The following is a 16,489-nucleotide window of genomic DNA, read 5'->3' as shown; positions in this document are numbered from 1 at the left end:
GGGAGGGGGAGAGTCAATAGATTCTGTGGATGATAATAATAACTCACCAAGAAAACCTCAATTTGAGAATAGAAATGTAGTATCGGGAATAATTATGGGGAAATCCCCAGTAGAAATAATAATCTGTCAAGTATTATCGACAGATGTTCTTCGTATTTTATTTAGACAGTCTAGAGCTATAAGTTATACAGTAGTTTTAGCGTAGGTGCTATTTGTGGGGAAACCCCGCAAATAGACACAGATTGGTACAGGAATGCAAGTCTGTACTATAGAAGTACTTAGAGGGTCATAATTTGTGGATTTATGAGGCCCACAGATGTGACAGGCGGAGATCGTTGTAGCCAGCGTGGTCCAGCGATGTTAGCACCACGTGACGCGATTAGGGCCCAGTCCAGGGTTGAGAAGGGGGACAGGGTCGTTACGGCCTTTTGTCACAAGACATTTTTTGCAGAGAATCAAATTTTCTACAATAAATGTCTCCTGGTGGAATCCCGTCAATCCATTTGTTTACGTGATAATCAAGATAATGCGGTTATTGCTCCGGATTCCGCGAAAATCGCGAGCTATCCCCTCGGAATTTTTACCTCGATTGTTTATTATCAATTATCTCGATAAGAAGCTCTTTTACAGGATTTTGTCAAGAGACCTTTCTTGTTGTAAATTAAATTTACAATGAAAAAGATCTGTTTAGTTGAGGAACGTTGTTTTGGGTGGTCGGGCGTCGGAAAAATTGGGATTGGTGTAGTGAGATGCAATTGAAGACACAAGACACTAAGTTATAAAAACTTCGTATGTTTATTGTCACTAATTGTAAAAAACTACACAAGTTTCACAAAGTTCGTTGGGTTTCACCCGTGTGAAATCCTGGATCGTTGAGGGTCGAAATTTAGTTGAGAGACGTTGAATAATGCGAAAAGGTAGAATTACGTTGACCGGTACGTTGGAGATACGTTGAAAGACTGATTTGGGGGGGGTCTCAAGTTGGTGACCGAGACCGATGACCAGTGACCCGATGAACCCCGGAAGTATCCGAAATTCATCGATCACTTGTCGTTGAGTTGGGGGGCGTTTTTTAGCTATAGTTTAAACATCCCGCCCGCATTCATCAGGCGTGATGAATCCTCTGTTGATGGTAATCTCTAGTTGTCATCTTGTTGGTCTGCTGGTGTTGGGTCCGTTGGTAGCAAGCAAAGTTTTGCTATCGGTCTGGTGTATTGATGTCGTTGAACCCGAATGTTCTGTGTCGATGGTGATCCATCTGGATTCGTTGGGACTTCTGGTGTTGCTGTGAGCAGTTCTGCGACCCTCACTAGTCCATCAGCCCCTAGCCTTACCGCAATGACTCGCGCCAGTGGCCAACGTGCTGGAGGGAGATCATCATTGATCATCAGGACCATATCTCCCACCTTGATGTTGCGTTGCTGTTGATTCCACTTGTAGATGGAGTGGTAACGTTGAAGACACTCCCTGGACCATCTCGACCAGAATTGTTGTATTTTCTGGGTCACCAGATTCCATCGTGTGATTTTGTTGATATTTGTGTTGAGTTGAGATGGCTCCGGGAGTAGTTGAAGAGGTTCTCCGATGAGGAAGTGTCCTGGTGTGAGAGCCTGAAGGTCATCTGGGTCATCTCTCATCGGAACAATAGGCCGTGAGTTGAGACAGGCCTCGATTTGTATCAGGATCGTGTTGAGCTCTTCGTATGTTAACGTTGTTGTTCCTAATACTCGTCGTAGATGATACTTCGTTGACTTTACAGCGGCCTCCCACTTGCCTCCGAAGTGAGGAGCATTTGGTGGGATGAATTTCCACTGGGTTCCGTTGGAAGCAAGAGCAGCTCTAATTTGTTGGTTATCTGGAGATTCTTGGTTGTATAGTCTGTTGAGTTCGTTGGCTGCTCCTTCGAATGTCGTTGCATTGTCACTATACATGATAGCTGGAATGCCTCGCCTTCCAGTAAATCTTTTGTATGCTGCGATAAATGCATCCGTTGTTTGTCTGTTGACCAGTTCAAGGTGAACAGCTGAGGTTGTGAAACACACAAAAACAGCTATATGAACCGATGATGGTTGCGCGTTCGTTGGTCTCCACTTCAGGATTGGAAGTGGCCCTGCATAGTCCACTCCAGTATGCAGGAATGGTCTTGAAGGCGTTGCTCTGGCTGTTGGAAGTTGACCCATTAACTGTTGGGCTCTTGTTGCCCTGAATCTGGTGCAGACAGCACAGCGCAGAATTGCTGCGTGCACTGACTTTCTGCCACCAATGATCCAGTATCGTTGTCTGATGTGAGCCATGGTGAGTTGAACTCCTCCGTGGAGTGTTTTCTGGTGAGCTTCGTTGATGATGAGCGTTGTCAGGCGAGATTGTCGTGGTAAGATAATTGGATGAGTCTCGTCTGGATCAAGCAATGAGTTCTTTAGTCGTCCTACAAGCCTGAGAATTCCTTGATCATCAATTCTCGGGGTGAGCTTGGCCACTGGATGTTGGCGAGGTAGTTGAATATCTCTGTTCAAGTTCTGAAACACAGATTCAAAGTATTGGTGTTGTGTTACCTTAACCCAGAATGTCCTCGCTTCGTTGAGTTCTATCGTTGTTAATACTGATGAATCGGGCGTTGGTTGTCGTCTAAGTCGTTGGATGGCTCGATTCATCGTTGCGGTGACTTGTAATACTTTTGATAAAGTAGAGTATCTGTTGAGGAACTCTGTCAGTGGATGCTGCCTAGCTTCAGCAGCTACTGGGTGAGCTGTTGCTGGTCTCTCTTCAAGAGACACCTCCGTTGGAGAACTGGTTGTATTTTGTGGCCAGGCTGACGGCGGTTTTGCTAGCCAGTCAGGACCTTTCCACCAAAGGTGATGTTCCTTGAGTTGGCTCGGTGAGATGCCACGTGAAGCGCAGTCAGCAGGGTTGTAAATCCCACCAACATGTCTCCATACGGCTGTTGGTAACTCTTCCTGGATTTTCGTTACTCTATTGTGAACGAATTCCTTCCATCTCGATGGATGGCTGTTGATCCATGCCAAAGCTACAGAAGAATCAGACCAAAGGTATGTCTCTCCGTTGATTTCCAATGTGCGTTGTGCCCAGCTGACAATCTTTGTTAGCAGAAGGGCCGCGGTTAGCTCCAGGCGTGGAATCGTCAGCTTTTTCAGTGGTGCAACTCTTGTTTTTGCACACACCAAGCTGATTGTTGGTGTTTCGTTGTCTCGTTGAACTCGTAGATAAACGACTGCTCCCATGGCAGCTGTTGATGCGTCGGCAAATCCATGTATTTGTACGTTGGTAGTCGTTGGAGATAGATTTAGCCATCTTGGGATGGACAGTTGATTTAGTTGCGTGAGTTCCTCCCTGAACTCTTTCCACCTTCGAACATAGTCGAGTGGAAGTTGATCATCCCAAGCGAGTTTAAGCAGCCATAGTTCTTGGATGAGTATTTTTCCTCGAACAATGACTGGTGCGATGAATCCAAGAGGATCGAAAATTTGAGCTATTTCCGATAGAAGTACCCTCTTGGTGAAGCTCGTTGAGTTGAATGTTCTAGATTTATATTGAAATAAATCTGTTGCTGGATGCCAGCACAATCCGAGCGTTTTGATGACTGCTTCCGCGAATTGCACTGTACCTGCCGGTCCCGTTGACAAGTTGAGCTGTTGGAGTATCTCTGGGCGATTACTGGTCCACTTTTGAAGTGGAAATCCGCCCGCCTGGCAGATCTGTTGAAGTTGAATTATCATTTCTTTGAATTCTCCCTCAGAGTCCGCTCCACCGTAAATGTCGTCGACATAACGGCCTTTAGTTAGCGGTAGCACTGCTGCAGGGAATCGTTGACCTTCATCGTTGACGAGTTGTTGAAGAACTCTCAAAGAGAGCCATGGAGAGCATTTCTGTCCATATGTGACCGTTGTTAGTTGATATGTCACAAGTTGTTGATTTTCGTCTATCCAAAGAATGCGTTGAAGATTCCAATCGTCAGGGTGTACGTTGATTTGTCGAAACATCTTAACGATGTCGGTGCCGAAGACGAGTCGATGTCGTCTCAACCATGTGAGTACATCCATTGCACCCACTTGGAGCTTTCCGCCCGCGTGGAGGATGTCGTTGAGTGAGATACCCGTTGATGTCTTGTTGGAGCCGTTGAAGACTACTCGAAGCTTCGTGGTTAACGAATCTTCCCTCAGAACCCCATGATGTGGCAGGTAGTAGTTTGTTGCTGGTTCTGATACTTGTTGTATACGTCGCATGTGATCAAGTGCTTCGTATTCGTTGATAAAGTCATAGTAGAGTTTGCTGTAGTCAGGATTAGCGTTTAGTCTTCGTTTCACCGACTGGAGCTGACGAAGCGCTTTATTCCTCGATTCTCCGAGCGCTGCTGTTGATGTGCGAAGTGGCAGTCGCACAATGTAGCGCCCAGACGAGTCTCGTTGATGAGTGCGTTGAAAGTGTTCTTCACACTCTAATTCGTCTGGTGTGAGCTCGTTGGTTGGATTTGTTGAGATTGGTGGTTCTTCCTGGACCCAGAATCTTTGTAGAAGCTCCGTTAATTGTTCGTTGGTAGATCCCCTTGCCGCGGATAAGGAGGTCCTCGTTGAATACGTTGTGTTGCATAATGGACCGGATAAGATCCATCCGAATGTTGTTAGTTGGCCAACTAATTGATCATCGTTGGATTTTTCAATCCCGTTGCCGATGATTTTCCCGTAGTTGTCAGCTCCGATAATTATGTTGATAGGTCCAGGTGTTGAATAGCTCTCATCTGCCAGTTGAAGCTGCTGCAGTGATCCGATTGATGCAGATGAGCATGAGAACGTTGGTAACCGTGAGGTTAGCTTTTGCAGGATGTGGGCGTTGATCTCAACTTGTTGAAATGGCTGTTTCGTTGATTGGAGCGTGATTGCCACAATCCCTCTCGTTGAACATGCGTGTTTTCCACCAATTCCGATGAGTTCGATCGTTGAATGTCGTCGTTGTAGTTGAAGTTGATGCACCAGGCTTTCCGAAATAAATGAAAGCTCTGAGCCTTGATCGATGAGGATTCTGGCGATCGTGTAGAATCCGCTTTTGGAGAATGCCCTGGCTTTAGCCGTAGCCAAGAGCACTAGTCGCTGATCCGTTGATTTGTGGGAGAACTTAGTGTCCTCTACGTTGCTCGAATTCCGTTGAGTCGATTCTTCGACTTGACTCAGGGGGGCGTAAATCCCCTGGCTAGTCGTTGAATCTGTTGAATTCTCGTTGGATCTAGTTGACTGAGTTGATGTTGGACGACCTGTTGAAAACGAGTGAGGATCAATGATCTGAGTGATGAATGAAAATTATAATAAATCAAACACTCAAACCTGATTCCGCACTCGTTGATGGTTGCTCTGGACCGCTGTTGATTGTCGATGTCGTTGGTCTCTCTCTGTCTGTTGGGTCCATGTGCAACAGCGTGTGGTGCCTGTGTTGACATTTCATGCAAGATTTAGTGCACTTGCATCTCGTCACCAGGTGTGTACCGAAGCAGTTGTAGCATAGTCGTGTTGTTGACAGATGCTCTAGTTTTTTTCTGCGCTGAGAGGCTGAGAAATGATGGACACTTTCCAATGAAATGCTTGGCGTTGCAGTACGCACAGCAATCAGCAGGCTTAATGTGTTGAGGCTCCTTTCCTTGAGCTGTTGCTTCGGTGGCATGATAAACGCGTGCTCGAGGTGGTGATTTTCCACGTTGAATTTTCTCTTTTGGCCGTTGAGGAACCGTTGGTTCGTGTTGATCATCTGGAGTCATGCCTCTTGCTGTTGACTCCAGGAAGTTGACTAACTCCTGCAGAGGTATGAAATTCGTTGATGTTCCCAGCCTCTGTTCCCACGTGGTGCGAGTATCAGCCTCCATTGATCGTTTGAGCAAGTGAAAAACGAATTGCTCGCCCAAATCCTCTTTGGGAATCCCGGCGGTGCTGATAAGGTGGTCCACTGTCTCACGAGCAATGTGTGCGTTGGTTATCATGGCCTTGGCGTCTCCCTTAGCCATTGGCCGCAAGTTGAGCACCCTGTTGAAGAGGTGTCCGGCGATGAGACGTGGATTTTCATAATGCCGTTGAAGTTTGTCCCATGCCTTCTCGTAGTTGATGTCCGTAGCAGTGAAGGACGAGATTAACTCAGCTGGGGGTCCCTTAAGAGCCTCCTTCAGCCTCACCAGCTTTTCTGCAGGCGACATGTCTGGTTTTCTCCCAACCAGATTCTGAAACAGATCAGAAAACTCTTTCCACTGGGAAAATTTACCTTGAAATGTTGGGAGATCGATTCTTTTCAGTTGACTGGTCGTTGTTCTACCCGCGGATAATTTCTCCTTCGTTGATATCTCCCCTTTGAGTTTCCAGATCCTCTTTAGCGTCTGACGTTTCAATTCTCCTGTTCTGAGAAATGCTTTTCCCGTCATCCAGCTGTGATCTGGGGGTAGATTAGCAATCAATGCCTGTGATCGCTCAGCAAATTCGATCCAGGCGTCCTTTAAATACTCCTCATGGCCGTTGAGTTCCTCCAGCGTTGTATCTGAGGCTCTTAATTCCCTCAGTTCCTCATCAATTGCGTTGAATTCTAGTATTCTGTCTTGCAAAAACTCTAGTTGATTGGCGGTTCCTGTTGAGAGCTGCGTTGGTGTGCTTGAAGTTGATGGCATCGTTGGTATTTCGGACTTCCTCGTCTTAATAGTTGAGATGTTGACTGAAGGAAAGGTTTCCACAGCAGTTGCCCAGTCTTCATGCTCCTGTGTGGTTGGAGCTTGCGTCTCTGGAGGGTTAACGACGATTGGAGGTACGGGGTTGATCTCGACGTTGATTTCAATGGGTTGGGTTGGCTCGTACTCTCCATCATCTGCCATGTTGGTAACTGATACCTACGTTACCGACCGTTGAGCTTTACCGACCGCTGCTCTGTACCGACCGTTGAGTTGACGTTGAGTGGGGTGCGACCTCACTCGTTGAGCACAGTCCCAGTAAGTGGGGGACTGCTGGCGAAGTTGAGCGAAGTGGGCCGAGCACTCCCGAATGGTCACACGCGGTTAGAGAAATTTGAGACCCGATGGAATGTAAACAAAGTCAACACAAAGGGTCGAGGGCAATAAATTCTTATTGTTCTCACGTTGGGATTATCGTTGGAATGTTCCAGAATATTCCACGGGCCGTTGATTTCACTATAGGACTTGGCGTCCTTTTTGGTTTTCCGTTGAATTTTCACCACACTTTCACAATTTTTCACTGTTTTTTACCGCACCATCCGGCTCGAAGGACCAATGTTTAGTTGAGGAACGTTGTTTTGGGTGGTCGGGCGTCGGAAAAATTGGGATTGGTGTAGTGAGATGCAATTGAAGACACAAGACACTAAGTTATAAAAACTTCGTATGTTTATTGTCACTAATTGTAAAAAACTATACAAGTTTCACAAAGTTCGTTGGGTTTCACCCGTGTGAAATCCTGGATCGTTGAGGGTCGAAATTTAGTTGAGAGACGTTGAATAATGCGAAAACGTAGAATTACGTTGACCGGTACGTTGGAGATACGTTGAAAGACTGATTTGGGGGGGGTCTCAAGTTGGTGACCGAGACCGATGACCAGTGACCCGATGAACCCCGGAAGTATCCGAAATTCATCGATCACTTGTCGTTGAGTTGGGGGGCGTTTTTTAGCTATAGTTTAAACAAGATCTGTGGACAAAACACTGTAGGGCTATTGCATAATGAGATAATTAACATTTAAATAATTAGCTTTGGAACGCCAAGGGGGATGCCCGCGGTTTTCAGAATCTTGTCTTTTAATAAATAATACTAATGTGTGATATATCGGGCAAAGGATTGACAGAAACAAATTCGATATTATTAATACACGTTTATTTATAATAAAAAGACTTCACAATAATTCCTTAACTTCTTTATTCTAAAGCGCGAGACTCTTCCCGATCGCTTGGTGGCACTCTTTCCACCCTTGTCTCAGCTCTCGCTGAGATTCTTCCTCTACTCTGACCCTTGTCCTCTCGAGTCAGGCTTTTACCTCCAACCCTGGGTCCTGCCCCACTCTCGGTCAGGCCCTAGCGGCGTTACCTGGTCTAGGCGTCTCTGGGCCACACTAATGGCAAAGGTTTTTCCCCATTCACGTCTGTGGGCCTCTCTCATTTACTCTCTCTAAAAATACAGCTGTCTATTAACTAGTGCAATTTATGGGGTTTTCCCCGTAAATTGTACCTATTACTATGCCTACAATATAATATTATGGCTACACTTAAAATATCTTAATCTGGTTCGTCTGAGTACTACTATAAAATAAAACTATCAAAATTTTCCGATACTACAATCGGCCGTCCTGACCATAACATTTGCCCTCAAATGTTGCGTCTACTCTTCGCCTAAATCACTATCGTCTGACACCCATGGCTTCATGTAATCAGCCGATGTAGATGTCTGTTGTGGACCTTCATGGTCTCCGACCTTTTGCACAACATATCTATCATTCCGTAGTTTTCTAATTACGCGATAAGGTGCCAAAAACTTAGGGTGTAGTTTAAGTCCTGGACCTAGTTGTGTTCGCTTGAGTGCGACCAAATCGCCCTCACGATAACACGTGGCCTCTTTGCCCTTCTGATTATAATTCTTTTGATTATCTAATTGTACACTAAGAATTTTCTCTTTTGCCTTTTCCCTTAATTCGTTACGATTTTCCGCGAACATTTGGACCCATTCAGTCTGAATTAATTCGCGAATCTCTAAGTTCTCTTTGAGACGCATGTCTGTTCCGAAGAGCAATTTAAATGGCGTTTGATCCGTACTTCGACTGGGAGTTGCATTTAACACTATTCCTACCGACACTTCACGTATACCTATTCCTACCGCGGCTGGTCAAATCACCGGTCTTTCACAACTTATATTTTTCAATATTGAATGCAGACCAATAGCCAGCTTACCAGTATAAAAATATATTTTTTTTTATTCAAGAGTACATAATCTACATTTTATTCGTTTTCGTCGCATTTTTTACAAATGGGCTTCTCAACTGTACATTTTCCGCATACGTACTTTTTACATTTTAGACAGATTGTGTTCGTCTTATTATCTTTACAATACCTTATCTGACATGTTTTCCGTTCACGAGAACCTGTAGTTGTACTTGCGATGGGTATTGGTTGATTTTTTTTGCCGAGCTCTTGTTGGTATTCGGTGGCAAGTTCTTCTGCCAATTGAAATAGAAATTCCTGTCTTGTAATTTCTCCTCCCGTAGTTTCTTTATATAACACCCATGCATTTATCCCGGCTAAATCCAAGATATTAAAAAATACTTGTAAAGGCCATCTCCGAGATTTAGATTTTACCGAATAATTTCTGGCCATTTGGTCGGTCACATCTACGCCAAACTTGGTGCTATTATATAATTGAATTGTCTCCGGTGTTCGGGTGTCATTTTTTTCAATTTGTACGGAGTTGTGCATTGAACTGAGAGTTAGAACTTTCTTCCTTGGTTTGGCTTTGTAAACTGTCAACATACAATTATTTGAGCGATAGAGTTTGGTTGAAAAAAGTGCCATGTCGTCATTTTTCAGTTTTGCCAGTCTTGGTAGCTCTTTTCTATTTGCTCTAATTGTCCCGACAATCGTAGTTTTTTTTGCTAAAAGTTTTGTTGCTAAAGGTAGGCTTGTAAAAAAGTTGTCCGTGGTTATATTTCTTCCACATCCTACATACGGTTTTGCTAATTTCATAGTGACAAACTCTCCAAGAGGAACTGAGGGTTCTCTACTTTCATCTTTTCCCAAATATGGAAAGCCGTTTATTATATATTTGCTACGCACATCGGATGCTAACCAGAATTTGATACCAAATTTGTCCGGTTTATTGGGCATGTATTGAGTAAAACTACACCTTGCTTTCGTTGGAAACAATTGTTCGTCAATAGTAATATATGGTCCTGGTTTATAACAATTTTGACTGTTGTCAATAAACTTGTACCAAACTTCGGAAATCATAGCAAATTTATCGGTTTGTAACCGTTGGCTTCGTTGATTTCTGTCGTCAAATCGAATAAATCTCATAATCTCCGTAAAGTCATGTCTACTCATAGTATTTGAGAAAAAAGGCGGGCCTCACTTTTTATTCCATAGAAGTGCTATATCTATATTCTTAGCCTCATATGCGCCGCGTGCATACAGAATTGGGACAGTCGGGCCTGATGTTTCCCTAAAAATATTATGACCAGGTGCTCTTCCAGGATTAGACCCTATTTTTACTTCCTGCCAAACAGTTCCGTGCATCGCAATTTCGCTTACTTCTTCCTCATTCTCACTATCGGAACTAACTAAAAATCTCCTTCTCTTTCGTCGTCTACGTACGTTCGAAATATTCTCTTCGTTCTCATCGGTGTTCGAATCTGTTTCAAGTGGATCATAATTTTCCATATTGTTATTTTCCATATCCAGAATTTCCTGATCATCTTCAGAACATTCTGCATCGATATCATTTATTCTCTCTAATAATACATTCGCACTCCTTAAACGTCTTGCCATTTTGGGGACAAATATTCTACAAAAATAAAAACTAAAATATGAAAATGTAAATCAAAATAGATAAAAAAAAGAATAAAAGATAAAATGTGAGACTTACTGCGACGTATTGTTAGTCTTGTTCACTATTTTGAAAATGGCACTTATAACACGTAATACGATATAAAATATTACAAAATAATAATAAAAGATTGCCAAGTATGCTCTTTGTGACTTTCACGTTCGATGCACTCTGTTCGTGTCGCAAGACTATACTGATTTGAATTCGTGAGAAGACGTCTATACATTTCCTTCAGTTACAAGTTTATTTATTTTACGTCATAGTAGATGAGATGGCGTAGAACATTCGAGGATCTTGACCGTATCGGATATCAATCAAGCAAATAAACACCGCTAGCCCGATAGTCGAGCGAGAACTGTAAACACTTGGAAGTGCCGTAAACCAATTTCTGGAAGGCACTTATCGGATAAAATCGTGTCATAACTACATTACCTTTCGTTTGTAACGACTTTATAGTTTTGGCATTGAGTCTTAGAGAGAAAGTCTTACAAAAATGTATAAATCGTACTACCGGTCAAATGACCGTTCGTGGTAGGTAAGACAGACTACAAATTTTTCTCGGAAAATAAACAATAGAAAAATAAGTGAATATTGAAAAATATATCATACATATATATGAGGAAAAGTCGTAAAGTTTAAAGGCGATTCACATACGTTGAATGTAGGAAATTCCAAATGAAAATTTAAAAACGGTCATTTGACCGGTCCTGGTAGGAATAGTGTTAAAAACATTTGCGCGGTATTTATATGTCTATACCATTCATCTGGCTTCGGAGCAGACAACTTCGTCAATAAAGGAATGAGTGTACGGTTCACCCTTTCAACTTGACCGTTAGCTCTAGGGAGACCAGTACAAATGAGTGAATGCTGAATATTATTGTCTTCACAATAACTTTGAAATGCGTTTGAGGTAAACGCACTGCCGCGATCCGATATTATACGTCGCGGATTCCCGAATATTACTGCCTGCTGCGTTAATCTATCGATAACCTCCATGGCGTCTGTTGATCTCGTTGGATACAACCATACAAATTTTGAGAAAGCGTCTACAACAACAAAAATATGACGGTACCTCTTTTTAGTAATTGTCATAGGGCCCATATGGTCAATGTGATATGTGTCAAGCGGTAGCTCTCCCTTATCTATTGAATTTAAAAAGCCCTCTTGTCTACCCTGCTTTCTTTCGCTCACAATACAATTAATACAACTTTTTACTACTTTTTCTACTTTTTCTCTCAACTGTGGCAACCATAAGTCTCTTTTTTTTAACGCTTCAGTCTTTGTGATTCCAAAAAGACCTTGCTCATGCGCTTGCCGAATTATTTGAGACTGCATGACTTTTGGTACAACCAATAAAACATCATCTTTCACTCTTCTATAAACTAATTCATTTTGTACAACAAAGTCCGTCCCTTTCTCATCGCATGCATTCTCAACCAAACTATTAATATATTTATCCTCGCGTTGGCATTTCATGAATCTGGCGATTAAACTTTCGTCTTTTTCGTTGATTAATAAAGACTCTTATAGCGGATTACGACTCAAAGCATCTACATGAAACATACTCTTTCCAGGACGATGTTCAATTTCATAATTGAACTCTTGCAATAACAACGCCCATCGCGCTACCCGAACACACAAATCCTGTTTGCTCATGGTTAAAGCAAAAGCTTTGCAATCGGTCACAATCTTAAACGGAATCCCTAATAGATATACGCGGAACTTCTTTAATGATTTGATAATCGCAAGTACCTCCAGTTCGTAACTGCTATATTTTTCTTCTGCGGTCGACGTCTTACCACTCGCGAAATACACTGGATGAAATGCATTATCATTTTCGTCTGTCTGTAGAAGGATAGCACCGTACCCTAATTTGGACGCGTCGGTGTGTAACTCTGTCTCCGCTCCGGTACGATATAAGTGTAATAATGGATAACTACACAGTGCATGCTTCAAGCTGTTGAATGACTACCTGTGCATTTCCAAATCTAAATTCTACGTCTGATTTAAGTAAATCCGATAACGGTCTAGCGATATGCGCATAACCCGGTATGAATTTTCGGAAGTATCCTGTCAGTCCTAAAAAACTTTGAATACCGCGTACACATTATGGCTGTTCGAATTTCATGACTGCTCTGATCTTATGCTCCGATGGTTTGACCTTACCATCCTCAATTACATGTCCAAGATATTCGATTCGCGTCTGGGCGAATTGACACTTGGCCCAATTAATGATTAATCCAGCCGTCTGTGCTATCCGAATAAGAAGTCTTAGTCGCTGTAGCCCTTCTTCAATATCACGAGCTGGGATAATTATATCGTCCATATACGTGAGAACGATATCTTTGGATATTAAATCCCTGAACACGGCGTTAATGTACTTCTGAAAAACGGCAGGGGAATTGCATAACCCGAATTGCATTTTTAAGAACTCGAACTGCCCGGTCGGCGTTACAAATGATGTATATTTCCGACTCTCTTCGGCGACATTTACAAGGAAAAACCCGTTTTTCAAATCGATAGCTGTGAAAACCTTCGCGCCTTGTAAACGGTCTAACTGATCCTCAATTAACGGTAATGGATATCGATCTTTTATGATTTTCTGATTGAGTTTTCTAAAATCAACACAAATTCTCGTTTCTTTATTTTTCTTTGATACTAAAACGATAGGACTCGCGAAATCTGAGTTTGAGCGTCGAATAATGCCTTCCTCTAACCACATCGTCATCTGCCGCTCAACTTTTTTTTTTTCGGCATGTGATAATCGTCTAGGTCGCTGATATATTGGCGTTTCATCAGCTAAAATAATTTTCATTTCGATTCCGACATCTCGCGTCTTTTTTGGTTTGTAATTACGTTCTAAGGCTCTAATCTCGTTGCATACGTCAGTGTCGTTGATGTGGGATAAATCGAACGTTTTTTCATTAATCGCGTCTATTTTAAAAACTTCGGGAATTTGAACATCGTCTTCAAGAGTATCATCTGCTAATTTTTTAATAGTTACATTGCCCGCGATTGATCGGAAATCTACAAGATTCAAGAAATCGGCACCAATGAGCACCGGATACCTCATAACAGTATTATCGACGACATGGAAATTAATGTTAAAGTTCTCATTATCTACTATTAACTTAATCTCAAACGATTCGTGAGTGCAATTATTTCTCGCACCTAACCCGTCAAATTCAATTTTATAACCTAATGTTGGTGAACCTATTTTTTTATATGTGTCTCTATTAATCAAGCTCAGATCACTTCCCGGGTCGATAACGGCTAAATACCTGGTGTCGATGATCTTCACTTCCTTCAATTGTTTCCCTCGCTGCTTCTGGGATGATGCGTATGAAGATTTCTCGGCGCCGTCAGTATTTTGCCTCGTGCACTCTCCTGAACGATGACCCCACTGCTTACACTTAAAGCACTTGGTACCTTTATCCTTGTTAGGACAGAATCGTGCAACATGCCCTTTGTCGCCACAATTGTAGCAACCCTTCCGGTTAGACGGCTCTGCTCTGGAATCAGCTGATGTCTCTGCTTTGGTGTCGTACCTGACAGCCCTCCGCTTATCCTCTGGTTTTGGTGCTCTGGTTCACGTCTTTGCTTCGTTTTTCATCATTTCGTACTGGGAAAAACGGTCTTTGAGTTCTCGGATGGTTTTGGCTCCATATAAGAGTGTTTTGTTGATTGGATCATCTTGGATCCCTGCGACCATGTATCGAATGACTGATGGCATATCAACATCCGCTTGCGCTGCAATCTCTAACATATTGTAAATGTAGGATTGAAACGTTTCCTCCTGCTTCTTCCTACGTCTTGATAGTTCCTGGTGGATTTTGTGACTATCCACTGTTTCCATGAATTCATCTCTCAAATTTTTCTTGAGCACGGACCACTTTCTGCACTTCACAAAATTAATAAATGTCTTAGCTGATCCTCGGAGCAGCTGTTTAGCGTAAGCAACCTTTTGTACATCACTCCACTCGCAGGTTTCGGCCACTTCCTCAAAGTCGTTTAACCAGCGCACAACACTAATATGGTCCTCAACGCTAAATTTCTCTAGTGAAGCTTCGACATCTTTGAAGGACAATGTGTACTGATGACGTTTCGGCTGTGTCCTGCGTTTATGCCTCCGTCTAATCTGATTACCCTCTTCACTATCGCTATCACTTGAACCACTCGTTTCATTAATTTCACTTTCATTGTCGTTTTCTGGATTTCGGGTATCAGTTGTCCTCTGAAGACCGCGAGCTGAATATTGTGATCCTTCTCGATGCATCGCATTTCTCAACCTTATCGTGAGTTCGTTTTTGTTTCCGGTTGACGATATTTTCCTCTTTCGTAGTTCCTCCTTGATCTCTGTGAGCTTCATTTCTTCCAATCGTGCTTCTAGTGCAGCGGTTCTGGCTTCATCTCCTCGGTTGCGATTTTCACTGTCACTCGCCATTTTTCACTTATAATCACTCGTATCTTTTTGAACTGAATCCTTTTTCCGATATCCCGGACGAGCCACCAAAATATGTGGGATATACCGGGCAAAGGATTGACAGAAACAAATTCGATATTATTAATACACGTTTATTTATAATAAAAAGACTTCACAATAATTCCTTAACTTTTTTATTCTAAAGCGCGAGACTCTTCCCGATCGCTTGGTGGCACTCTTTCCACCCTTGTCTCAGCTCTCGCTGAGATTCTTCCTCTACTCTAAAAGTCAAGTCAAGTAGTCGTCAAGTTTTTCAGGAAAAATCACTCGTGCTTCGCACTCGTGATTTTTTAGCCTGAAAAACTTGACTCCTTCATTTGTTTGCAACGAATCTATCGGGAAATATTCGATAATTTTGAAGCACTTGTGGTATTATATGTGATTATTTTTCCCATCCAACTCTTGGCCAATAGGGTTGCACCATTCGACGTTATTTTGTGTAGCTAACACGGTATTTCAGCGGAAATTCTTGGAAATTTCACTGGAAATTTTGCATGTTGCCTATATAAAAAAAAAAACAAACGATGAAGTAACCCTCAGTTGTATCTGACAGATTGGATTTTATTATGGTTATTGGAAAAGTTTAATAGAAAATGAATAGATTTGGGGATAGTTTTCTGGAGACGATCGATGCAAAGTGAAGGGAAATGCACCGATCAACACAATCAAATCGGCAACGTCAGTTTGGAATCCGTTTTCTGCCTTTTGTAAGGTGAGAAATTACGAGTTGAGAGCTGATACAACTGAAGAGGAACTAGAAGCTATTTTGAAAGACTGAGGGTACAATATGAGAAAGTCTGATGGAGATGGTTACAAGGAAGCGACTCTGAAAACAATGTTGAATAAAACTGCAAAATTACGCCAGGATAAATATTCGACCGATTTCACCGTGAAAATAAATCTTTTCACTGATGCTCTTTTCACGGAAGCTAGAGGGGCTCGTGGTGCGAAACGTAAGGCTCTCCAATCCATACCAGAAAAACGCAAGGCAAGTGCAGCAGCCCTAGGCGAAGACGATTGAGATTCAATGGTTGCCCTCTGGAATGAAGAAACACCTGAAGGATCACAAAAAAATTGTTCATGATCATCTCATTTGAGTTACCTTGGCGGGGTGGTGAAGGATCGAAGGCTATGACATATCACTTCCGACAAGAGACGAAAAATGGAGGTGATTCGACAGGACGAATCGAATACAATCCGAATACAATCCGAATACAATCCAATCAGCAAAACTGCACAGGGTGGCAGCAAGAAGTATGACGATAGTAAGTGGTTGACTGAGAACATTGAAATCTTGAGTAGGTGTCCAGTGAGACTTTTTAGGAGGCTGCAGGAGAAAAGAATTGACAGAATAAAGAGAGATAGACTCTTTCTTACGTCAAATCCGAGCTGGAAAAATCCAGGTAGTAGTGGCTGGTATAAAGATGTTCCTA

General features: G+C 42.6%; 2 protein-coding genes across 11 annotated transcripts in view; both read right to left on the bottom strand.

Annotated features, from left to right (window-relative positions):
* The window catches only part of LOC135170881 (uncharacterized), a 59,171-nt gene that overhangs the window by 16,773 nt on the left and 25,909 nt on the right, over positions 1–16,489 (bottom strand). The window lies entirely within an intron of this gene.
* On the bottom strand, positions 5,459–11,017 carry LOC135170880 (uncharacterized). Of its 5 annotated transcripts, none has more exons than XM_064137029.1 (3): positions 10,613–11,017; positions 10,342–10,531; positions 5,459–8,149 (listed from the first exon to the last, which is right to left on the bottom strand). In XM_064137029.1, the coding sequence occupies exon 3, from the start codon at positions 6,851–6,853 to the stop codon at positions 5,459–5,461; it is 1,395 nt and encodes a 464-aa protein (XP_063993099.1). In that variant the 5' UTR covers positions 6,854–8,149; positions 10,342–10,531; positions 10,613–11,017. The 5 variants fall into 5 exon arrangements, with proteins under 5 accessions (XP_063993099.1, XP_063993097.1, XP_063993096.1 ...); XM_064137027.1 differs by having other exon boundaries at positions 5,459–9,491; positions 10,100–10,531; positions 10,613–11,011; XM_064137026.1 differs by having other exon boundaries at positions 9,086–10,531; positions 10,613–11,009.

This window comes from Diachasmimorpha longicaudata, chromosome 18, assembly GCF_034640455.1.
Source record: "Diachasmimorpha longicaudata isolate KC_UGA_2023 chromosome 18, iyDiaLong2, whole genome shotgun sequence".
NCBI classification, from domain to species: domain Eukaryota; kingdom Metazoa; phylum Arthropoda; class Insecta; order Hymenoptera; family Braconidae; genus Diachasmimorpha; species Diachasmimorpha longicaudata.
This window is presented reverse-complemented; position numbering and strand designations above follow the sequence as displayed.